The sequence below is a fragment of the Dunckerocampus dactyliophorus genome, chromosome 15, assembly GCF_027744805.1.
Source record: "Dunckerocampus dactyliophorus isolate RoL2022-P2 chromosome 15, RoL_Ddac_1.1, whole genome shotgun sequence".
In the NCBI taxonomy this organism is placed as follows: domain Eukaryota; kingdom Metazoa; phylum Chordata; class Actinopteri; order Syngnathiformes; family Syngnathidae; genus Dunckerocampus; species Dunckerocampus dactyliophorus.
The window spans coordinates 7,873,912-7,900,237 of NC_072833.1; the positions used below are offsets into that span (position 1 = coordinate 7,873,912).

A 26,326-nucleotide genomic window follows, 5' to 3' on the forward strand; every position below is an offset into this window, starting at 1 on the left:
AATTTTGATGAGCCGTGTTTGTTTGTATGCAGACTGCAGGGTCTTTGTACTGGCTCAAAGTAGCGCTGAAAGTCAGTAATGGTCATGCATTTTATTTTACGCCGTGAAAAACCATTATTAAATTAGTATTTTCCAAACCGAAACCTTTAACACTGCCACCATGTCAGTTACGCATGGGCCGGTTGTCGATTTAAAGGTATACACCACGGAATGAAAAAGTCACAGTTTCAAAAGCACTAAAATTTTCTGTCATACCGTTCTTGCAGTATGAGTGGAGGTCCAGTGCGGGCACTATGTCACTTTGTCACGTCCTCTGTTATTCCTCGCAGTCTGAACTGGGCTTTGATGTGTTGAAACCACGGGCGTGGGCTGTATTGCCAAAAGTCGGGCATAGATAGTGCCTCGTTAGCTGCCTCGTTAGCACCGGGCGTCACCTTTTGGAAACATGGTTACCAATTCCTGCTACGGCCTCTCCGACCACCACCTAACATTCATACACTGGTGTGGGCAGCACTGTGGGTGAGGTGTCTTGCCCAGGTTATAAACAATACTGACTGGGTGGAGGGAGTGAGGATCAAACAGCCAGCCTTCCAGTTTCTGGACAACCTACTCTGCCCCCTGACGCCGAGGGTCACCAAATTTGGAGATGCGATTTAGAACAAGACAGGAGTCGAGGATAAGTGGTACAAAACCGTTTACTCGCCACTGAACAACAAGCAACAACCACTACACAACGTCTGTTACTAACAACAATCACATGACCCGGAAACTGAAGTGAAACTTGGGGAATGTCATCACTCCAGTATATTGTCAGTATATTGTGGGTCCCCACACAAGCAAATTAATCAAAACTCAGCAAATACACAATCCAACAACTCCAAAACACTCTTGTGGACAAGTTGTGACCTGCACTTACACCACTATGAAGTAATAACGTATCTTTATGAGTGTTTTACAATTATGTTGTGACCTTCTTGAGCCCCTTAGTAATTGAATTTTCTTGCATTTTGCTTTGTTGTTGTTTATTATTATTATTATATTTATGTCTATGCATTGCATGCATTGTCAATGACTATGCATTCTTTACTTGTGTACATACTTGTGTATCTTGCTTGCTGCTGTAACAGATGAATTTCCCTGCTGTGGGATTAATAAAGTACTACTACTACTACTACTACTACTACTATTAAGAAAATATGTATGGTGTTGCAGGATTAGCCTCAGTAGACTGCATTGAGAACTACATTTTATTTTATATTTAGAAAGAATTAAGTTATATATATTTTTTTATCTTTTTATATTTGTTTTTTATATTTTAAATGCAGTTGTCCCTCGCTCCATCGCGATTCGAACACGGCGCCCTCATTTTATCTTGTTTTTTCAAAAATTAATAAATACGGCTTATTTAGTCAAAACGTGTGCCTATATAAGCAAATTGTACGTATTATTAGCCCAAATGAAGCATTTTAAATCATAAAAATGGCTAAATGAACGAAAATACAAAATAGGGCATTTAGAAGATGTTCTATGTTGTGTAATATCTGTGAAGTTGTGTGCGCCTTTAAGAGAAGCGATGTGTGTGATGTCAGCTAGCTACTGTAGAGTTGCAGAGTGTTAGCATGGTTAGCAGTGTGCAGAGTGCCAGTAACTGTCGTGAGTTGTGCCTGGCAGCAGCTCCAGTGTGAACGTTCACAGTGCCATTGCAGTAGTATTCTAATACACTGGACACTAGGTGTTGGAAACATTACATTGAGACAATAGCCACCAGGAATCCTGTCAATGATAACTTGATAGTCTATGTAATTGTCTTATTATGTATTATTGTGTGGTTTTGTGATTAAGTGATTTAAGTTCATGATGACATTTTTGCAAAGCTGCTGGAAATGTGAATTTCTCTTGGAGATCAATAAAGTATATCTATCCATCTATTTAGTCAACTGTTAGGTAATGTAAGAGGAAAAGTGACTTATAGGGGTAACCATATTTAGAATATCCTAAACAGGTCCTCTGTGCTCTATCTATGAAAATATTCAATTTCTAAATAAAGAATCCTACTTGAGAAAATTCACTTATCGCACTTGGGTCTAGAACAACTTAACCGCGATAAACGAGGCACAACTATATACAGTATGTGTTTCACTTCCACTGTGTTCTGTTATATTCTGACTGTTTTGATTTGACTTTTTTTCTTTTCTTTTCAATAAAGATATTTCAAAATTACACATTTTAGAACTGTAATACAGTGAAACCGTGATAGTTTTGCCGGAGGGTATCATACTGTCAGAATCTCATACCCGCCCATGCCTAATCTCAGTCTTTGTCACTGCTGTTTCTAGATTGTGACATGGTCGCCTAGATTAAGGAGAAAATAATAAGCATTAGACTATTTGTGTTGGTCTATGTAGCTGTCCATTCGATGGAGCCTGTCCCAGCTAACTTGGAGCGAAAGGCAGACGACACCCTGGACTGGTTTGCCAGTTAATCACAGGGCACATATTTGCGCTCCTGTTTCAGAGGAATTCTGCATGGCTGTAGGTGAACTTCCCATAGCTGACATCCTGCTGACCGCAAACTAGCTGAGACGGAATCAACAGCGCCTCTGCTGGTTGGAGCCAAGTAGTGCACTCCAAGTTGCCTCAATTGCTTCAAGACATGATTAATGTCCAGTGAATTTAATGGAATGGAAACACAGCTTTATCTACCTCTGCATGCGCTTTCAGTTGTTGGTTGCACGACATAGATGTTGTTGTGCAACTCCCGCGTGTTACGCTTACCATACTGTTTACAATAAACTCATCCGCACTATTAATGCTGACTGAGCAATTTACGCCTCACCACTATTACAACATTGGTTCTGTTGCTGCTGTGCTGTTCAACACACTTGTTAATAAATGACCACGTGTTGAAAGAGCTACATTTTCTTCCCGCTCTCTCATGCACTCAAATCATTATTGAAGTTTTCAGTTTAGGTAAAGAAACACCCCAGCAATTAGAGCATATATGATACACAACGTTGTTAAACAATACCTATTACTTTTACTTTTATCACAATGTGAAAGTCTACAAAATAATTGCTATTAGATAGTCATCCCTGGACAGTATCTCTGTTGTTGTGTATTAATAGAGCATGCCCCAGGATGGGATTATTCCCAATTTTCGTTTTAGAGGAGCTGCCATATTTTTGTTTTCGACACACACTGACAAAATAATGGCGAGGCTATTGCTATGGCAAAATTACTGTCAGTTTGCTCCCTATGATGTGTTGTTTTCATTTTGATAGCCAGCCAGCCCACCAAAATACACTGCCGTTTTTGCCAAAATCTACAATATTTACCATACAGTAATGATTTAAGATTAGTTGTCATACATCAACAATTGTTTTATTTGACCTTGTATTGTGTACACTTGAAGTGGCCATTAAAGAAGCTGCACACTGTACATCAGCTATACCATTGATTAGTAGGTGGTTAGCATGTAGGCCACACAGTCAGGTATTGAGGGTTTGAATCTCTTTTGGAGCATCTCTATGCAGAGTTTGCATATTCTCCCCGTGTGTGGGTTTTCTGCGGGTACTGCGGACTCGAAATTGTCCATTGGTGTCAATGTGAACAGTTGTTACACTCAACAAATATATAAACGCAACACTTTTGTTTTTGCTCCTTTTTTTATGAGATGAACTCAGAGATGTAAAACTTTTTCTACATACACAATATCACCATTTCTCTCTAAATATTGTTCACAAATCTGTCTAAATCTGTGATAGTGAGCACCTCTGCTGAGATAATCCATCCCACCTCACAGGTGTGCCATATCAAGATGCTGATTAGACACCATGATTCGTGCACAGGTGTGCCTTAGACTGCCCACAATAAAAGGCCACTCTGAAATGTGCAGTTTTGTTTTGCATTCTATTGCGTTTATATTTTTGTTGAGTGTATATGTGCCCTGTGATTGGCTGGCGACCAATCCTGGGTGAACCTCGCCTCACATCAGCTGGGATAGGCTCAAGATTACCTGTGACCCCAGTGAGGACAAGCTGTATAGAAAATGGATGGATCAGGAACTAGATCAGGGGTGTTCAAAGTTTTTTTTTTTTTTTTTTACTGTAAACATTTTTCATGTGTAAATGAACCCTACTTATATAAAATGTATAATTAAAAAACTCATGTACAAATTTAGCACACAACAAATACAAATATAAATAAATACAAATACAATACACAAATGATAAATGTAGTGAAATACTAATAGTTGCCCACAAATTTCTGTGCACACTGAAGTACTGTACTTGATGACAGTGTTGGCTTGCCCTTCCACCTCTCCTTGTAAACCTGTAATGCTTTGATTGACTGATGCAAAGCTTTTTTCCACCCGTAGGAAGATTGTGCCGTGTTTCGTTGTCAGCATTACTTTCACTTTCACATTACTTTCCCTCTCAATTCGTCGTGTACCAAAACGTATACAAGTGAGCAGTAAACACAATTACAAAATCATGGTGAATATTATTGAGCATAAGTCTGATTTTACTCTCTGGATTTACACCCATTTATATACTCGTAGGCAGTGAGAAGTCTGCACTTTCGATTTGAGCTGAATTGGAGCGTCTGCGTGGCGGTGTTGCACCATCACAGACCGTGGATATGAGGTTGTGGAATCTTGAGTTATTAATGAATTAATTACATTTTCATGGGCCAAAAATGACCCTCAGGCCGTACTTTGGACACCCCTGATTTGTGTAGTGGGACAGTCTCTCGCAATATCGTGGTTTTAAATAATAAATGGTCGCTGTTTCATGGTAGTCTATGGTCTATTATTAGTCACAGCATACTGAAATACAAGTGATATGTAGTATTGTGGTCACTAGTCAGCAGTAATGACACAAAACATTGAGAAATTACCTTACATTTCATTAATACTGCATGAAGTCAGCTATGGCATGTCCCACATGAAAAATGTTCTCCCATTCTGTGTGGAAGTGGTAAATTTTTGGCTTTTTTAGTTTAGAAAATTTAAAGCTAACGGGTTACCCCGTTAGCTTGTTAGCTCGCTAGATCTCCAGTTTACTAGCGACCGGCCATCTCGACTCCCTGCAGCATAAGAGTTGTGTAATGTGTTGTAAACAATAGATAATAGTGTAAAAATACAACTATATTGGAAACAAATACATGCGTTAAATAATCATACATTCATTAATAAATGATAATACAGTAATCCCTCGCCACTTCACGCTTTGTTCTTTATCACGGTTTTTCAAATATATAATAAATAAACCTCCAGCTTTTCCTCAGTGCAAGGGTGACTGACAAGTACCTTCCAGTCCACGCACAACTCCACCCCTTCAGGATGCATCAGTACCACAAGTGGCTCCCTTATGACATTTCTGTGTATTTTATTGTCTGATTAGCAAGAACAATGATGTCACACTTACATTAAAGACATTACACAGGCTGTAGAAAGTCATGATGTGGAATACATTTTCCTGCAACATATTATTGGCGACATGCAGACAAACAGACACCGGCAGGCGCCATGAGCCAACTCAGTGTGGACTCAGACGGTAGGTGGAGCTTGCGCACTAAGCCAAGAAGCCATGCTCCCGGTGGCATCACTGTAGATTTCTGCCCTGTGTTTGAACAGCGATTTTTACTTAGTACAATGTTGAAAACAATTGGAATCATACTGAAAATACATTTGTAATACAGTTCAGTGGACACATTAATATTAATTTAAAAAATGTTATTCCCGACTTCCAGACTTACTGCTTAATGTCTAGAAAGGCTCAAAGAGGATCTTCTTTGCACTTAACTATGAAAATACCATTTGTAAATAAGGAAGCTTACTTTGCTGAAATTCACTTGTCACAGATATTAGGGATTATTATGCTTTTTGCGAGATAATTTAAACCTGCAATAAAAGCTTTCGTCTATGTCACCATACATTACAGTAACATTACTGACACCTAGTGGCCAGTGTAGAATACTACATATCTTCCATCTTTGAATGCATCTTTTGAAAGCCTTATATTTGTATTTTAGTTAATTTTGCCATTTTTATGCTTGAAAATGCTTGGGCATTTTGGGCAAAAAAAATGCTTAGTTTTCTTCAACATGCATATTTTTTCACAAATAGGCCGTATTCAACCACAAAGCAGCATCATTTAGTAATACATTATTGAAAAACCTTGATAGTATAGCCGTGAAATTTGAACCACGAAGTGGCAAATGACAACTGTATTCCAACCTAAATTGTGACGGTATAAGGTAGCAAAAATAGTGGTACTTGCAAAGCAAAAAATATTGGTGTAAACGGTTTAGGAACCATTGACTATACTGCTTATTTAGTCTACAATCTGCACGTCCTGACTATGCACAGTCCCTCATGCGGGATTGCATCTAGCAAGCCCTTTTTTTTTTTAAATCCTTGTGTCGAGATGGCTGCATTCAAAATAAGCACTTTGTGCACCAGCCAATTGTGGACATTTCCTTAAAGGTTATCCTTTCTACCAGTAGTTCTTATGTAATACAAGAAAGGACGGCGCCATCCAGCCACAGGCCTCAAACCAGACCATTATGAGGACAGCAGAGGCAGAAAAGTCTAGACAGGGCTTTGACCTTATCTAGCCTCTGAAATCTATCAGCAGTGTTGTCATTAGCTCAGTGGCAAAGGACAAATAAAAGCAAACATCACCACCTAAAACAACAGTGACATCTGGTTTGAGATCGGGCTCTCTGATGGCAAATGCATCAGAGCAAAAATATTGTGGCTTTCTGAACAGGAAGAGACATCCTCTCCGTTAATTATTCCACTCTCTGTCTACATTGAAACTGGAGGATGCTGAGTCATGCAACCTCCCTCGCCTCTGCTATAGTACGTGAATTGCTCTTGAGTTGTTTACCGACAGATGCTGGCTTGGAGATAATCTGTCAAGTGGGTGCAGGTGGTCTGGTGGGAACACTCAATTGTACAGAATAATATTTATACAGCACTTGTCAAAACAGAGTTACAAAGTGCTTTACAGGACATCAGTAAAATTAAAAACATCAAAGACCTTCAACAGCAACAAAGGATACAAATGTGAAACAGCATAGATAAATACTGTAGGTACCCTAAAGGTAAATGGGGAATTTAAAGCAACCCAGTAAAAGCAGATTTGTCAAAGTGCATCATTTAAAGTGATATACATGAAGAGACGGAATCTTTTTTGGAAGGTTGTTCCATCCCTCCTATATCCTTCACACAAACTACAACATATTAACAACCACTCTTGTGCATTTCTGCTTTGTCACAATGTCATGCAAAGATAAAGTACTGTAAATAAATCATCTTTAAATTGAAATTAATAACGGGGATTATATAATGTCTTTTTTTTTTTTTTTGCTTCTTGCAGGGTTCGAGAGAGGGAAGGAGGACCTTTTGTCTCTGCCTTTGAAAGAGGACTCACTTTCCATATCTAAAAGCAAGGTGCACACATAACACTATCAAAATTGCACAATGAATATCCGTCTGACAGATTGTACAGGCGGACCTAATGTTGTGGAAGTAGTCGCCGAGTGCACCCCAGGTCTTCACCTGGGGTGTCCAAAGTGCGGCCCAGGAGCCATTTCTTCTTATAATATATTTTAACAGGAAAAGTAAAAAAAAACAAAACAAACAAATTGAAAAGTCAGCAGTCATTTTACAAGAATAAAGTCAATTAAAGGGATAGTTGGGATTTTTTGACAGGAAGTTGTATGACATCCCCATCAGCATCGTAGTGCATCAATAGTGACTTACCCTCCGAATTGGTCCTGTGAGTCAGGTCCTGGTCGGAGATTCGTGACGAGGACCGTAGTTCCGCTTAGTTGCTGAGGCCATTTAAGTAAAGGGTTTGGCTTCTTGAAACAATATGCGTTCAGAAGAGTTAGTACATTTGCATCGCAAAAATGCCTCCTCAATAAAAGCAGACCTCACAAATCACTCGGCGTTGTATTTGTCTCCCGCTGTATCCCTGCGCACTGTCGCCTCTCTATTCTTGTGTATGTGATGAAGATGCTCGTATCTTCTTCTGCTGTGGGACACATGTAAACAAGATGCCCGTGGCGCTCCCATTGCGGAAGAAGATAGAAGATAAATACATGCGTGTATGTAGTAGAGAAAACTGACAAATACATTGTATAATGAACAGATAGTATAAATATAGTAGAATAGATGATAGATCATACATTATTAATGTAGTTTATTAACTCTACAAGATGGCAGTAGCTGCCATGAGCAGCTTCACATACCTCTGTATGCGCTTTAAAATGTTGCTACTGAGCTGTTGGCATGAAACACGCGTGTGTTACACCCGCCGTACTGTTGTTTACAATGAACTCATAAGTGGTATTAATGCTGACTGAGCAGTTTGCTCCTTACCGCTATTACAACATTGGTTCTGTTGTTGATGTGTTGTACAATATACTTGATGATAAATGGTCTCATCTTTCTTCTCTACTTTTGTCATGCACTCTTAATCATTATTAATGTTTTTTTTTATTTTTATGAAGTTGCTGATGTTTGATGGCGTAACTGCGGTGATATCAGTGCTCATGATGTATTATTTGTGCATTTGCAGTCGGAAACAAAGCTGTACAATGGCTCTGACAAGGATGTTTCATCGTCTGGAGGCAAGCTCACAAAGAAGGAGTCCCTTAAGGTAACAACGATCTTACATCAGCTTATACATTGTTTGTCCAGACAAGTCTTATTACCTGGTCTAAACAAAGTAGCCAATTAAGTCATGCACTAATGTTGGAAAATGTGTTAAGATTGTAAGAGCAATGCATATTAATAGCATCTGTGTATTTAATGCATTACTCTTATCTTGTAAAGCCATAGTAGAGAATGGGCAGGATGCTATGCAAAGTCTGATTGTACACCACCGTCTTTAGGTCCAAAAGAAGAACTACAGGGAGGAAAAGAAGAGAGCAACTAAAGAGCTGCTCAGCACCATCACTGATCCTTCTGTTATCGTCATGGCCGACTGGCTTAAGGTGAACAATAAGACAGTGAATAGTGGCTTTTCGACAGGTTATATGTCGTATTTTGTTAATTAAACAAAGTATTGAGTTAATTGTAACACCAAACACATAAATTATTTGGATTTAAATTAATACATTGAAAAATATTTCTAAAATTAAAGTGAAATAATTTGTATGGCGAAGTTATATAGGGAAGGACACTAAAATTAATTCAACATGATTATTTCTAAGTAAAATAACAAAAATATTAAATGTTATCATGTTCCGTTTTTGCGCAAGAAACACTTAACACACACACACACCAAAAAACCCAAACTTCAATGATGTAATTAATAATTAATAATTAATTCAATAATTTAAATCGGAGTGTTTGTTTGGGCATAGACAGGATTTTTAAAATCTTTGTAGAAAAAAGAGGTAGTAAATACTATCTAAATTGAATAAAAGAAATTAAACAATACAATTAAATAAGTCAAAGTTAGTTAAGTCAAAGTTATTTTGTTAACATTCAAATTGGGTAAAAAAAAAAAAAAAAATTCTTAAATCTTATTCTGAATTAAATGAATAAATTTTAAAAAATGACCTAAAATGAATTCAAGTTATACTGAGAACGAAACTAAAGTAAGTTCAACACAAACATTAATAATTCAATGAAAAATGAATAATATGAAATAAGTTAGAAACACTTGTAAAATTAGAAAATCTTATCAATTAGCATTCAATAATTTAAGTCAACATTAGCATAGGTATGATTTTTTTCATGTTTGTTGAAAATACAAAAATGAAATAGAGGGGAAAACCTGGTTTAATAGACATTTAAATAGAATAAACAATAAATTGGTTAAAATTTAAATAAGTTGAGTATTCAATGTTTTGATATGTTACTATGTCAAATAAGGGAAAAAACAGGTGTTAACTACAAACTGCCTCTTAACCATTAATGATCCTTGTTCTGTCACATTACCATTAACATTTTTATTATGTCAATAACTAACCATAAAAAGGCCATCCATAAAACAAAGCAAGTTTTTTGCGGGAAAAAAACAGAAATGAAATCACCATATGAGTATGTAAGTTGCAATACATTTTGTTGAAGTATTAAACCTGTCGTGTGCCTGCAGATCCGCGGAACCTTAAAGAGCTGGACCAAGTTGTGGTGCGTATTGAAACCGGGGGTTCTACTCATTTACAAAACCCACAAGAACGGCCAGTGGGTGGGAACGGTGCTGCTCAATGCCTGCGAGCTCATCGAAAGGCCCTCCAAGAAGGACGGCTTCTGCTTCAAGCTCTTCCATCCTCTCGAGCAGTCCATCTGGGCCGTCAAGGTCAGAATGTGTTGCCACATATGCCCTGTAGAACTTAAAATGAACCCTTTAAAGTGTCAGAAAGCATCCTGTCCCACTCATCATAGACTATACAGTAGATTAGGCCTCGTATCAACACATTCACCGGTGCACAGAAGGTATTGAAATAGTGTATTTTATTTATTACCGGTATATATATATTTTTTTTTTTGTGCACCATATCATTAAAAAGTGAGCTTTATATTATAAAAGAAAACAGAATTGTGATCATCACAATAAATTACAACCCTTTGGTTAATATAGATTTGTGGAGGTGTATTGGTACACGCGTCTGCCTTTCATGGCAGAAGGCATGGGCTCAATTCCCGGTCAGAGTTGCGTCAGGAAGGGCATCCGGTGTAAAAACTAGGCCAAAACCGTTCATGCGATTGACTTGCTGTGGCGTCCCCCTCACAGGGAAAAGCCGAAAGTGGTAAAAACAAAGTGCCCTTTCATCATCATTATTTATTATAGTGTGTTTTTTGTTGTTAGCTTATAGCTCAGATGTATTATTTACTGCATAGTGATGTAGAATTTTTTTTTCTGAAGAATAATAAACAAAACTTTGTAGATTAAAAACATTTTCAAAGTCTTTTTTTTTTATATATAAATAAATAAATAATCCATTTAATACTTTAATTCCAGACTAATATTTTTCCTTAATAAATTGTACTTTGAACAATATCAGTCAAGAGTAGTGTTGCCATTTCTATTTTGTTGGAGGGCTTCTCATTAAATACATTTAAAAATTGTCACATTTTTGAGATATAAAAGCCCCAACAGCGTATCGGATTTATTTAGTTTTTTGACGTCAACTAGTCTTTCTTGTGACTGAACCTTTTATCCAAAATCCAGAAGTAACCATTCAGTGATGTAACACATGACAAAACACGATGACCACATAATGCCATGCAAGATTATTTAGTCATAAGAGCTGGAAATGTGACCTTTTAGACGAAATGGTCTTTTCACTTCAACCCAAATCCCCTGTATCCTGTGAGTGAATTAAACATGGAAACAGATGTGAATGTCAAGTGCAAAATGAAGGGTTTGTCTCATCCACTCTAATAGTGATTTGTTATTCATTGTTTAAAGTGTGTTCCCTTTTGTCTGCACTGTGGCAATCACAATTGTTGCTGATGTTTATTGATGACACATTTCATCTAGTTTTCCTGTCTGCGCATTATGAATAATTCAACGCCCTTCCTTTTGTCTGCAGGGTCCAAAAGGCGAAGCGGTGGGCTCCATCACTCAGCCCTTACCCAGCAGCCACCTCATCTTCCGTGCCGCGTCAGAGTCTGATGGTAAAACACAAGCTGCCGTTCATACTTGCAGCCATTAGGCTACTTGGATTGAGTGATATGTTTATTGACACATACTGTACTCTCAACACTAATTCCAACCTATGTTCATCAACTCGTCAAGTCCCAGTCAATTGTGTTGTTATGACTAAAAAGGGCCCGTTAAAGTCAACGTCAACATACACGGTCGACCGCTTATGTCAGGGGGGTCCAAAGTGAGGCCCCGGGGGCCATATGCGGCCGCAGCTGGGTTTTTTTTTTTAAAGAAAAGCATGGCGGTATTCACCTGGATTGTAACACAGCAACTAACACAGTGCACCCATGAAAATGATTTTTAGATTGTCCGCTACCTTAAGATATTTAGTATATTAAAGATGGTGAAACCAGTCCAGTATAGGTCAATGTATGCTAAGATGTCTGACCAAAACATGTTAGCTTTGTGTTATGGGTGACACAGTAATGATATATATCATGAATAGATGAATTTTATTTTTATAATATAACAAGGGCCACTGAAAAAAGAAGCTGTGGGTTAAATATGGCCCCGGGGCCGCACTTTGGTCACCCCTGATTTAGCTTAACAAGCTTGCTTGTCCTTTGTGACTCTGTCCTTGGTGCTGGAACACGCACTGGTGTTGTTTTGTATCTGTCCATGGTCCTGACTCATACACATTTTGTGTGGCTGCACTGCGTGTCTTTGGTCCCTGTCCTTGGTGCTGAAACACACACCACACATCTCACACTTGTCTGTGTTTCAACAGCAGGAGTGCCAAAGCTTTGTGTGAATATTTTTTTGGTCCTTAAGATACAAATATTGTGCAACACAAACACTAATACACACAAAGTCCAAATGTTATTTTTGATCTAAATTACACAATAATGGTTAGAATATAGAAATTGTCTTTAACCTTCAGCATAGATTGTTCGTGGACCGGTTAACCTTTAACTTGTTCAGTTTTTTCCCATATGGAATAATGACAATGATCTGTTCCACGGTCAAACTGTGGCCATCATAAAACCTTTCTTAACTGCACATGCACAGTAACGTTTTAAATTGATTACCTGTTGATTACAAGTCATGTCTTCACCCTTAACTTTGGCGATGAACATGCAGAGGGAGCATTACTGCTTGTGCTTTGGGTGGTGATGCGTCTAATTTTACGGTGTTAATTAATGTTGTTGTGGCCGTATTGTACTGACCATCATCTATAGCTATCATCACATTTTTACCCACAACATCAGCACCATCCAAACGTAGTTTTTGTTCAATAGAAAGTCACTTCATTAACCAGTGGTCACTTGTAAACAAAAAGCCTTTTGGAGCACTTGAGCTAAGTTTGGTTATGTGTCCCACAGGCCGCTGCTGGATGGATGCCCTCGAGCTGGCGCTGAAGTGTTCCGGCCTGCTAAAAAGAACCATGATCCGTGAGGGAAAGGAAGACACGAGCACCGTGACATCTGGAGGAGACCATTCCCTTAACTTTTACAGCCTCCTGCGTGCCCACAACATGCAGTCAGTAGAACACACACACACACACACACACACACACACACACACACACCTCGTCCCTCTCGTCCTGGCTGAAGTTTGTCATCTTTGCTGTTCCTCACACGGAAAGGTTCAACGACAGCGACCATTTGAAAGACCCGGATCTTTACTCTGACAAGTCCGACAGAGAGGGTGAGCAGGACCACGAGGAGTCTGACCCGGAAGGCTTGGAGAAGAGTGAGGAGAGCGACAGTGACACATCGGAGCGGCAAGACGACTCGTATATTGACTTGGACCCCAATGAACATCTGCGGGAAACTTCTTACCTGGAGCAGTCACATGAGGAATTGGGAGAGGTAGGGGCACGTAAGAGGACAAAAAATGTTCAGCTTCCCAAAAACTGCTGTAAAAAATTTCTTTCAAAACTACTTAACCCTGAAATCTTGATCTAAAATAATAATTGTATTTTTTTTCTTTAACCCTGTAACAGCCAGTGTGCGTGCATATCTCTGCTGTTTTTCTTTTATTGAAAAAAAATGCATAAAATCTGTTTTAAGGATTTATTTTACAGTCTTAGATTTAAAACAAAAACTCACACTTGAGATCCTAGGGACAAAAAAATGTCCGCTTCCCAAAAGCTGCTGTAAAAATATCATATTCATATTTTTTCAACTCTTAATGAGTCAATCTAGATATACATATGAAGCATTGAATATATTTTTGGAAATTACATTTATGATTACATACATAGTTTTTCATGGAACAAGATAGCTAAAGTACAAACACACACACATACAAACACTGTATTTTATTTAAGTTTATTTTTTTAAATGTACAGTTTACATGGCGGTTCAAACATCGCTGCCTCGCTCTATTGCAGTTTTTCAAAAATTCATTAATAAGTGATCACTGTTTTGTAGTTGAATACTTATTCTTGGCCAAAATTACACATTTTCAAGCATTAAAATGGCTAAATGAACTAAAATACAAACACAAGGCAGAAGAAGCATTCTAATTGGGAATGTGGTATTCTACATTTGCCACTAGGTGTCAGTAAGTGCTCGGTGGGACAAGCACCAGAGGTGATTGCCAGAACAGGCATTTATTGCAGGTTTAGATTATCTCACAACAGGCACAACAATAACAACAAAATAATCATAATAATAACACAGGCTACTATTGGGGCCACAAACCCCCAACATGCTAAAATTCAACTCTGAACCGCCGACATTACTTTCTGTCCTCTACACATCTGTTTGCCCGCCGCTACAGATTTACTGTGACACACAGGATCAGTTTTATTAACGTCAAGAAAACAAACAACAAGGAACTGCTAACGTGTGACTCTGTTATTTATGTCTAAGACAATATGTCTTATTTTTTCTAATTATAGCTACTATTTTGGGTAATACAGATGCAAAGGTGACTCTATGGGTGTTATTTCATGTCTGGAGGGCTCTAATAATGTATTTAGGAGATCGTAAACAGGTTTTCTATGTCATAACTACAAAAATATTGCATTTAATAATATTGAGTCTTATTTTGCGAAAATTATCGTAGTCAGGTCTGGAACTAAGTATTATACTGTATGTTAAATGTGGGGTGCATTTTCACTGGGCTTCAGTGGGACAGGTTTTCAGTTTTTGTCACGAGGAGCAAATGTGTCGGTTTTTGGGTAGTGTTGCCATTATATTTAAGATACATAGGAACAAAGTTTGCAATTATAAAATGTTTTTAAATGAATATTCGGTGGCAAATTTCACCTGTACTCATTCATCACGGCTAAAATGTCTGCAGGATATCTTAAAGGGCAAGTCATTTTTATGCACGATTGGAAAACATCTCTTGTCAAATGGACAGACCTTGTGTGTGTGTGCATGCGTGTGTGTGGGATGATGTCTGGAAGTGTGATGACAAGTGTGAAAGTGTCTTTTCATATTGATCCCGCTTTGACAGCTTAATAATTAAACACCCACAGAAGCCCAGGTTATACTGGATGTTTTCTAGTTAGAAGCTAATTCAAGCATTTCTGTACACCAATGAAATAAAAGAAGGGTTTTGTCGATTACTTAAGGTGCGCATAGTGATTATGTCTGACTTCCTTCACAGGCCGGTGAGGCAGCCCAGACTGAGACAGTGTCCGAGGAGAACAAGTCTTTGATCTGGACTCTACTGAAGCAGGTGCGGCCTGGTATGGATCTGTCCAAGGTGGTGCTGCCCACGTTCATCCTGGAGCCAAGGTCCTTCCTGGACAAACTCTCCGACTACTACTACCATGCAGACTTCCTGTCCGAGTAAGCGCTTCCCTTCTTTTCCCTGTCCACCTCTCTATAAGGCCTCAGTAGACGGAACACATCTCACTATAAGCAGCACAGGCATGCCATTTCTCACAGCCAATCAGTGAATAATGAAAAGGTAATATTTAAATACTTTATTGCTGATCTTTTGTATTAATATTAAAATATTGAAAACGTAAAGTACCAAAAAGGGCTTATTACTAATTTTCTGAGTTTAGCTGAGTTTCCAAGATACTTAAAAAAAACACTTGAATCTTTATTAAAGATAGCTATTAAAAGAAAAACTTGAATTTTATTATGAAGAAACATATGATTAAAAATAATATATGTGATATGTATGCGAACTAAGGCTGTCTTCGACTTTCATAGAACCTTTTAGTGACACTGAAAGCAAGACAAACAAACCTGAAACACGGTCGCTGTCAGCACACATCAGAAAAGTGCACATAGAATAGCAACAACACGGCTTGAAAATTCAAATTATATATTTAATACAATTTTTGAAGGTATTTTAATTGTTTCATAATTACTTTTCCAGTAAATTATATTCAAAATAATATTGCTATAATGTATAATGTATTTCTAAAATCAATAATTTTTTACATTGTTTATTTTTTTTTCCTGAAGTTTCCTGTACTCTATAATGGCAAAACATTTATATTCTTTATATTATTTATTAATAATTTAATGTTTAAAAAAAATGCATTTCCGAAAGAAATCCTATTTATTTGCTTTGCGATAATTTCATATTTTAGCATCACAGTCATAATTATTTCTGAAAAAGGATGCTATACAAGATTCTGGGAACTTCCCTCCTTTTTCTGTCATCATTTTACCTTTAAGACAGCAGCAAGAATTCTCAAAATTGTCTGAGAATGATCAAACACTTGTTTAAAATCTAGTTTGATTGTTCTCTGCGATGTTTTAAATAAATATTTGCAACAGATAAAAGGAAGTGTGATAAATTTGTGCGAAATGGCGAATGTTGTATATTTTCCTATCAGGGCTGCAGTGGAGGAGAACGCCTATAACCGGATGAAAAAAGTGGTAAAATGGTACATCTCTGGGTTTTACAAAAAGCCAAAGGTCAGGATTTGAAACCTATTTCCCCACACTATTACAAACTAAGTCTGGTTTGACTAACATGCTTCCAAAACCCGCAGGGCTTGAAGAAGCCTTACAACCCCATTATTGGAGAGACGTACCGCTGCATGTGGCTCCACCAAAAGACGACCAGTAAGACCTTCTACATCGCAGAACAGGTAACAGCACCGCTAATACTGTGAAGCCTCCAAAGTCGTACAGTTCTGAGCTCAACCAACCACAAAACAAATCATTTTGAGTTTTATTATGTTACAACTTAGAAATCAGCCATTGTGTTTGACTTTGCAGGTTCCACTGCAAAAGCAGCTCTGATACAATGAACAATATCATTATATTTGTGCCTAATCTTATATTGTGTGGTTTGCATTATGTTTAGGTATCCCATCACCCACCTGTGTCAGCCTTCTATGTCAGCAACAGGAAGGATGGCTTCTGCCTCAGTGGTAGCATCCTTGCCAAGTCCAAGTTCTACGGTACACGTAATCTTTTTTTGCCAGTTACCTGTCTACTGTGCTCTCATGCATGTCTTTGCTATTACCATTTAGGTAACTCCCTGTCAGCCATATTGGACGGCGAGGCTCGACTCACTTTTCTGAACCGAGGAGAAGACTATGTGATGAACATGCCTTATGCTCACTGTAAAGGTCAGCATGGGCGTCGTCCTGGTATCCGCTTCCCTGTGGCTGCATTTCATAATTAATGTCATTATTGATGACTCACTTTGCTCAATGCACTGCTTAAACGGAATTACGATGCAATTATTTGTGTCAAATACCATAAATCAGGGGTCTCGGAACTGTCCGCAGACTGAAAAATGAAGAAAATGAACGAATTGAGTGGCCCTTTGGATATTTTACATTTGTAAACGGGCTAAAACCAATCCAACGTAGATATGCTAAGAAGTTATATATTGGTGTCAAAGTGTATTATCAATTTTTCAACTTTTTCCTAATTACTTTTCTGCATTTTTTTCTCTTTTTTTCATTTGTGCTGTTGTTTTTTGTTAAGTTTTCTTGTTTAATTTTATACCACAGACCACAAAAAAACAAGCTGCTGGCCACACTGGACACAACTGAATATATGCTCCAATTAATGCATCATAGTTGCTGCGAACACTTAATTCGCACCATGTCAAAAAATATTAACAGCTGTGGCTGAAAAAGCCTCCTGATGTAGTTTTTAATTAACTCCACAAGATGGCAGATGCTACATTTTAAGTGTCATGAGAAGCTTCATGTACCTCTGCATGCGCTTTAAAATATTGCTGCTCAGCTGTTGGCGTGAATCACATCCGTGTTATACTTCACTGGACTGTTTTTTGCAATTTACTCCTTACCGCTATTACAACATTGGTTCTGTTGCTGCTGTGTTGTGCGATATACTTTTTAGTGAATGAACATATGGTCAAAGAAAGCTGTTTTTCTTTCTACTTTCTCATGCACTCCAATTGATTAAGGTTAAAAATGACGTTATATTTAATATAGAGCTTAAATATGAACATTGATGTTATTTTGAGCATTTACGGCATGTTTATTTTCATATTTCTCTGTAGGCATCTTATACGGCACCATGACATTGGAGCTGGGGGGTCAGATAACAATCGGGTGTGAAAAGACAGGTTACAGTGCTCAACTTGAATTCAAACTCAAGGTATGACAACAGATATGATTTGATGTATTTTACCTATTTTTTTTTTTTTTTAATAACCTCTTACCGAATCTTATGCAAGTGTGATGAACATTTTTCACTCCCGCAATCATCCTCTCCGCCTTTTTGCTTCTTCCCCTCCCTGTATAAAACCCCACCTTCCATTTGTCACATGTTGTAATAGCGACAGGTACTTAACTTTAAAGCCACTGCAGATGCATTAAGCCTCTAAGAGGTCTAGTGTAATTTTGCATAGTAAAATCAGCTTTATTTATCTCCTCTCATACCCCATCTGGCATATATATCTCCTTTCCCCGCCGTTTTTCTACCCCGATCCTCTTTTTCTCCTTCCTAGCCGTTCTTGGGAAGCAGCGACTGTGTCAATCAGGTGTCCGGAAAGATCAAGCTGGGAAAGGAAGTCTTAGCAACACTCGAGGGACACTGGGTAAGAATAACCTAGAAAATTTCCGAAGAAATTGTGTGTGTGTGACTGCTGAGAAGCCTTCAATGTTGGTTCATGCATCACATCATGTCGTGGCAATACCCAGACACCATGCAAACATGTCCATTAGCGGCCGGCAAACATAAATGCAAAAAGGACAGCCCAAACAGAATTGAACATAGTTGATGAATTGCAGTTGTACACCACTGCCGACGACATCCGCGCTAATGAACTTTCTATTGATTTCAAAAGTAAGAATTATTATCTTTTTAGGTAGACTTGTATACTGCTCCTGTGTTTTATCTCATTCTAAAGTACATGTATACCTAATAAAGTGTCCAGTGAGTGCTTTTATTTGAACCATGAAGAGGACAGGGGCGTTAATTAGCAGCAGGCAAAAGCAGGCAAAAATTTGACCATTCATTATATATAACAACTTCATTTTTTTAAACTTTAACCCCTTCAGTAACGGCCGTTTTAGACGATTTTGACTGATCGTTTAAGGCACACTGAATATTGTGTTCTATGACTATATGAGCATGGAACATACCAAAAGAAAGATTAGACTCAGTTTCACACAAGTTTCAGGAAAATATCAGTTCCCGACTAGAAAAGGAAGAAAACCAGCTTTTTGTGAAAACTAACTCCCACTTTGACACAAATATTTCAGGCTTTTGTGACAGCTCAAATATCTAAACAACTATACAAACATAACACAAAAAATGTTGTTTTACATTATAATAGCAATTTATTTACAAATATAACACCATGAACTAATTACAATTTCCACATTTGCAACTGAAGTGCACGCGTGATTGTGCATGTGTTAAAATTGCCCTACAATGTGTAACCTTCTGCACGCTACACTCCTTCACGCTCTCTCACTTCCTCCTCCTTGTCATATGTGGTTTTTCCTGTCCACTCTGTTGAGCTCTTATCAAATGTGGTCGCTTTTATGGCTTAATATTACAGTACTCTGAAATGAAATCCATTAGTGGATAGTTGAATCATCACCTCTTTTTGCCTCTTGCACAAAAAAACATAAAAACATACCGGGTTTATAAAAACGTATAACTACGTCTTCAGTATTGAATGCGTTAATAATGAGTTGGAGTGCATGAGAAAGTGTAAAGGTTTGACTCCATGGTCCAACAGAACCAATGGTCTTGACCAACACATTAATACCGCCGATGAGTTTATTGGAGACAACATTACGGCAAGTGTAACAGTGTAACATGATACTTCAAATACATACAGTACTGGGCAAAAGTATTAGAACACTCCAATTTCTCTGGAGGAAAAACGTATATTTTTAAGTGTTAAGTTGGTCTGTCTCTCTTCCATTGTTAATTCTCTTTTTTATTGCCATTTTTGTAGCAGCAAATGACTTTTTCCAGTGCAGTGCTGTTGAACTGATGTTCACGAGGGTATACAGTAGTACCGCAGTGTGTTCCGAACACTGTTTTTATGCAGACAGAGGAAGTAGTAAGCACTCCAGAACTTGGAATACCTGTAGGAATTAGTTGTACCAACTGCCAAGACTTGATCAACGTCCATTTCTGCAGAACAGTTTTAAATTGTTGACCCATTTGGTGGTCCATGAAACAGGCCTTTTTGTATAATTCTGAAGTACACATTATTTATAAGTTTTGGGTAACCTTACTTTTTTAACCTCTGGCACTTCACCACTTACCTTTTTAACGTTTTAAACTATTAATTGGATTTGAATGACTTTAATTTAAAAAAATAACTGGAAAAATTGTGGTGTTCTAAAACTTTTGACTGGTAGTGTAGCTTGGAAAGTCACAACCACGGTTGTCAGTGCCAGTGTTTTTGGACCCAGCACTAATTAGAGACACTGGCAGTTATTTGCATTTGCAGACCATGTACCCGGTGACTAAGAGACTTTACATTTAATGGAGCAGTCGTGTACAATGGAAGCGCTGTAGTCTATCTATATTTTGCTATCTTCAGGACAGTGAGATCTTCATTAACGACAAAAAGACCGGAACAGTGGACACCTTCTGGAACCCTACACCGGACCTGAGGCAAAGCCGTCTGACCCGCTGCACCGTCCCCCCAGAGGAGCAGGGGGAGTTTGAATCCGAGAGGTTGGCCTATTGACATCAGTTAACGTCTTTTAAGTTGTAAAAGTCTTCACATAATGACTCATCCGCCCTTTTTAGATTGTGGCAGCACGTGACTCGTGCCATCAACAACAAGGACCAGACGGAAGCCACCAACGAGAAGTTCATCCTGGAGGAAAATCAGAGGAAGTCCGCACGAGAGAGGAAAGCCAAATGCGAGGAGTGGATCCCCACTTTGTTTGAGCAGGACCCCGTCAGTGGAGAGTGGCATTACAAATATGCTGAGTGAGTTCCGTGTTATGAACGTTTTCACCCAGTAAATGTACCTCTTATAACAAACACACAAGTCAGCAGCTGTACATAAAGTAGCACTTAACATTAAAAATGAGACTATGAAGGCATTATTTTTGCCACAACAACTGTATTCCTTCACAATTCCCAGACAAAAAGATATTTTTTATCATACTGTTACAATAGAAGGTCATTTCTATTGAATAATTAATCATTAATACTAACTTATGTGTATTTGTTTGTTTTATTTTTATTTCCAATAATTTTTAATGACTTTAAAAATATAGCTTTAATAATACTTTTTAATTATATTAAAAATAAATATTAAAAAATACCTTTAAAAGTAATAATAGACATTTACGAGTATTATTCCAATACTAGAAGCATTTTGGCATTATTGTAGGAAAAGAAAAATCATACCTTTGAAAAACTGTACTGCGGCTGTTGTTGTAAATGATAAGTTATATTATATATAGATTATTACAGTCACTTGTACTATAGCCTCGATACTATAAACACCTATGCTACATATGTAAATTTATTGTAGTACAATTTAAAAATGTAACTACAAAAATCAAACTCTCCCCTAAGTATGTTACAGACATAAAGTATCGATTTTTGGGGATTTATTCTTTTTAACTGACTTAATTTTCCAGTTGTATTATTTATTACTATATATTAATGCATTTTTATATTACTATACGATACTATACTATTATAATAACAATGCACTGTGTACAATATTTTCCTTTTTAATTTTTTAGACTTATTATTATCATTCTTGGCTGATTGGTTGGGCATTATTCTATTGTCTTATAGTGAGGCGCCCAAGTTTGAGAACCAAATATGGTTCCTTGGCCTATGAAGTTCATTATGGTGAATGTGGTGGCTGACATATTGTGGTCGTTTGCCCTCTAGTGGTTATAATTTGTCATTTTCATGCACAAGTCGTCATGATGGTTGTGCCTTGTTTTGTTATCGTGTTATCCTTCTGCAGCACAAGACCGTGGGATCCCCTCAACGACTTGATCCAGTTTGAAAAAGACGGTTGCATCCAGACCAAGGTCCGACACCGCACCCCTATGGTACGTTCTGGCAGTCTTATTAGTCTGAGTAACCAGGGGTCGCGGAGGGACAATTGCAAGTGCCAGGTAGGTTGTCCCCTTTCGGAAACATTTTTCAGCCATCCATGCAGCACTTGTTTTGTCTTCATTGCTTTGCTGCCACCGCTTGTCATCGCCTCCATTTTTTTTTCTTTCATCAGCAAGCTTTTTTTGCCCTTTTTTGTTCTTGCCTGCCTTCTTGTTTTGTCTGCCTGGGAGGAAAGGAGATCAAACTGCATCCGATGATTTGCTTTGTCTGGCTGGATGCATCATGAACATGTGCCTTATATCATACCTTTTTGTAAATACCCCACCAAAAACTTCATAAAAAATGTTTTTCCAGCATAAATTACTGTGTGCTTATTATTATTAAAATTGCAGGTCACATTTACATATTTAACATTATAGATACATATTATAATATTTCAACATTATTATATAAAAATATATTTAATGTGAGTATTAAACAGAACAACGTTGCCAAGTCTATGAAATTAAGGAAATTATAATTTAGAATTTATCCTACACAAATGTAATTTTTTTCTATGCTTTTAGTTGTGCAAAATAATGAATATATTTTTTCGAAATATATTTCAACTTTAATAAAATACATTTATTATGAAAAGATATATGAAAATCTGAATAAAATATACGGATGTCCCGATCCGATCTTCGCTCTATTTGGATCGCTCTGTTTGGAAGATCGGCTAATATCGGCTTCCACCACTACATCAGACCGATCCAGTTGGCGTATAACGTTGGTAACACGGGGCCACACTTCAACAAGGTAGGTGCAGTAAGGCGCCTCAAAGCTACTTGCCACTGGACTCCCGCCACCTGCAAGAAGAAGAAAACCCAACACCACCATGCAGACATGTCCGCGGTGTACTGTGGTGAATCACATTGGACATTGGCTCTGTAGCTACAGTGGTAGTCCCCCCCTCACTGTGCCCGGACTGCTGTGTCATGGTGCGGGGAGCTCACACGGGAAGTGCCGCTGTAACTGCTGGTTGACCGTCAGTAAATTACTATTGCATTGAAGAGAGTTTGTTAAATATCATATATTCTAAATCACACCACAAATTGATCTATAACCCTGTCAAATGATTAGTCCTACCCTAAAAGCATTTTGTACGCCCATTATTTCCAATTTTATCTTCTATTGGATGGACTTGGATTAAGTTAAGTATTAACTCACAGAGGTTTGCTACAAAAGCCAAACAATATTGTTGGTCATGCTGTGTAATGTAAATTCAGCATTACTTTGGTTGCATTATTCTGAAGAGCTACTTTCATAACCATATTAAATTCCACAAATTCATGTTTGTAACAAAAGCTTATAAAAAAAAAAATCTGTATCGGATCGGCAAGACTATAAAAAAATGGGACATCCCTAATAAAATAAATTTAATATGAAAAGATAATATGAAAAGATGAGTAGACACAGTTGCACACCTTGTTACGATTACATAAAAATGGCACATTAAGTTCATGTAAATGCTGCATGAATAATGTCCCAGCATCCCTTGCACCAGTGCTGACCATGTTTGTGTATGTAAAAATGCATGCATCAAGCATCAGTATACAGTATGTCGCATGTTTACTGAGCAGTCTTAACGTTTGTGCTGTTCATGGTTTGTGTACGTGTGTGTGTGCGTGTAGGTAACGGTGCCAAAGAGGAAACACAAGAGCGACAAGCCTAAAAGCCCCGAAAGTGGCTGCTCTTCACCAGAACTTGACCGCCAGGACTCTTCTGGAAGTGAAAGTGAGTGTGACAAACACACCCCCACTAAAAAATAAAATGCTTCCATGAGTTTCTTCTACTTTTTTTTTCTTGATAATTGGTTGATCCATTGAGTGCTGTCAAATAAAGCCTGTTAGGCTGTCAAAGAAACGACAAGTCGCAGTCAATCATGAAAGAACCATTCAAATAAATCATGACATACTGTACATGACCATGAAGAGTGTTTGCAAACCGCAACTGTACACAATCATAAATCTAATTACAATAACCATAATAATCATTAATATTTGGGACAAAAATAAAAATGTACAGATACTAGGGGTGTCACGAGACGAGAACATACACGAGATTGGGTCTACAAGAAGGAGGCGAGATGAGATTTTTAGCATTATTTTTAAGAAAAGTACAATGAAAAAATATATTGCAGTCTACTAATTGAATTCCTACTACGTTACACTCTTGTGCACTCAGTGTATGCTAACTGTCCCGCTTCCACCCACCGAGACAAAGAGACTGTATGACTGACTAAAAGGGCTCACTCTGTTCATGCTGTTCATGTTGTTCTATGGAACAAATGCGCCAAGGTGCTCAAACCAATGCACAGAGTGAACCCTCTTTCTGCCTGTTTGGAGGCGAGAGACAAGGAAGACAGACAGGCATGCACATGGCAATATATTGAGGCAGGCAAAATTGTGGAGTTCATTTTAATTTATTGTGTGATTAATTCTTTTGTCCCAGGCCGAGTGCCCACAAGGTATTTTTTTGTGACCGAGAAATCACGTTTTAATCTTGCGAGATCTTGTTGCACCCCTATAGATATACATTTTTGAAATTAATTTGTATTTGCAGTGTTTCCCACTGCTATTTATTTGTGGCAGTGGGTTGCTGCGAGGGCTCTTGATGACACTGTCTAATTTGCATAATTTTCCATGACACGTGCCTGTCATTTTTATGGACGCTTTGGGAGACGATAAGTGAGCAAAAAACATGAAAAAAAAAAATAAATATTTTTCGACATGCAAATGAACTTTATTCTCTTGCTTCTTTTTGTGTGGTTTTTTTTTTGTCACAAGCAAGACGGAGCCCCAGCTGTATGTAATGTAAAGATAGTTATGTAAATGATGGCATTTGAGGTATTAAATCCAAAACGGCAAACCTTTTACTGGTCTTTTAGTCTTGTGAATAACTTGGAGATGCGCCTGTATGTGTGTTACACACTTTGACCATTTGTAAAATGTGTCATTCCAGGACATAAAAGTAAACATAACAGTCGTCTGCGTAAGAAGGGAGCAGACCTGAGTGAACTACAAAGTGCCATTGAATCCATAAAGCAGACACAGGAGGACATTAACAGGTGAGATTTACTTGTTAACCTACCTGTGGCTTATGTGTGTACGTGTTTAGACCCATATTATACTGTTGAACTAGTTTAGATAATAATGTCATTGACTTCTATTGTCCAAATGTACCTTGATCCTGAAATTAATAGAAGTATTTCAGTAAATCCTAATTAAAAACAGTAAAATACAAAAATTGAATTAAAATATATACACGAAGGGTGTCCCATGTGAATTTGTGACTCGCAGCTCATTTTTTATTGGCCATGAGAATATTTTTAAAAATATAATTACAAAAAAAACCACGACAAAAATGGGGACAAACGAGCAAAAAGTGGTACAGAATGACCAAAGTTGAAATGATGACGAGGAGGGTGCCATGTTCGAACATGGATGTAGCGAGGGACAACAAATGATGCCACACATAACATGTGAACAGCAGCATCATACTAGGTTAGTCGAGTCGCTGAAGGAAAAACAATGAACTGACTGGTGAACAGTTGCAGCTCCAGGCTTTGTTTTAAGATGTGTAGCGAAGCCTTCTTTTCTTTTTTTCCCCTGTTGTTGCGAGATTAAGATGTCCTCCGTGTCTTCCCAGGAGCATGAGCGTGCTGCGGAGTCGCACCGCGAGCCGAGCAGAGGGCGCCTCCTTCCTGCAGCAGCGCGATTACGTCGTCATTGTGGCCCTCATCCTCCTGCAGGTCCTGATTAACTACGTCTTCAAGTAGCAGCCATAACACACACACACACACACACACAGATTGGTCATCGCACATTCCAATGTGGGTCACAGACTTTTTTTTTTCCCACCCACAAAGTGATGACAGCATTGTCAATTGAATTTAAAGTCCCCTTCCCCCAAAACGTGAAACTAAATATATTTATTTCTAAGCAGTCCGTTCCAAAATGCTCCACAGATTTCAAAGCAGAGAGCATGGCCATTTTCAAGTGGAGAGGAAAAGGCTCTGTTGATTTCACATTTCACTCCGAACCACAGGGGACATATTGAACGCAAGAGCCATGGGACTGTTCAGGCTAACATACATATATATATTTACATTTTTATTTGTTCTCGTCATGCGGATGGAGGTGACAAACACATTGCTAAGGGAGGGGAAACAAAGTGGTCCAAGCTGTGTTTT

General features: G+C 38.0%; 1 protein-coding gene across 9 annotated transcripts in view; it reads left to right on the forward strand.

Moving 5' to 3' along the window:
* osbpl8 (oxysterol binding protein-like 8) overlaps positions 1 to 26,095 on the forward strand; it is a 58,118-nt gene extending 32,023 nt beyond the window's left edge. For 7 of the 9 annotated variants that reach the window (XM_054753710.1, XM_054753714.1, XM_054753711.1 and 4 more), the window contains 20 exons: positions 7,388 to 7,461; positions 8,594 to 8,674; positions 8,910 to 9,011; positions 10,121 to 10,324; positions 11,562 to 11,646; positions 13,000 to 13,156; positions 13,263 to 13,488; positions 15,242 to 15,426; positions 16,434 to 16,515; positions 16,593 to 16,691; positions 16,910 to 17,006; positions 17,079 to 17,177; positions 18,086 to 18,183; positions 18,536 to 18,625; positions 20,597 to 20,733; positions 20,809 to 20,994; positions 21,998 to 22,151; positions 23,766 to 23,868; positions 25,096 to 25,201; positions 25,783 to 26,095. In XM_054753710.1, coding sequence (XP_054609685.1) covers positions 7,388 to 7,461; positions 8,594 to 8,674; positions 8,910 to 9,011; positions 10,121 to 10,324; positions 11,562 to 11,646; positions 13,000 to 13,156; positions 13,263 to 13,488; positions 15,242 to 15,426; positions 16,434 to 16,515; positions 16,593 to 16,691; positions 16,910 to 17,006; positions 17,079 to 17,177; positions 18,086 to 18,183; positions 18,536 to 18,625; positions 20,597 to 20,733; positions 20,809 to 20,994; positions 21,998 to 22,151; positions 23,766 to 23,868; positions 25,096 to 25,201; positions 25,783 to 25,912 — 2,495 coding nt within the window. In that variant the 3' untranslated portion in view covers positions 25,913 to 26,095. The remainder of the gene's footprint in view (positions 1 to 7,387; positions 7,462 to 8,593; positions 8,675 to 8,909; positions 9,012 to 10,120; positions 10,325 to 11,561; positions 11,647 to 12,999; positions 13,157 to 13,262; positions 13,489 to 15,241; positions 15,427 to 16,433; positions 16,516 to 16,592; positions 16,692 to 16,909; positions 17,007 to 17,078; positions 17,178 to 18,085; positions 18,184 to 18,535; positions 18,626 to 20,596; positions 20,734 to 20,808; positions 20,995 to 21,997; positions 22,152 to 23,765; positions 23,869 to 25,095; positions 25,202 to 25,782) is intronic. The other 2 variants (XM_054753712.1, XM_054753717.1) reach the window with 1 other exon arrangement.
* Positions 26,096 to 26,326: the final 231 nt, after the last annotated feature.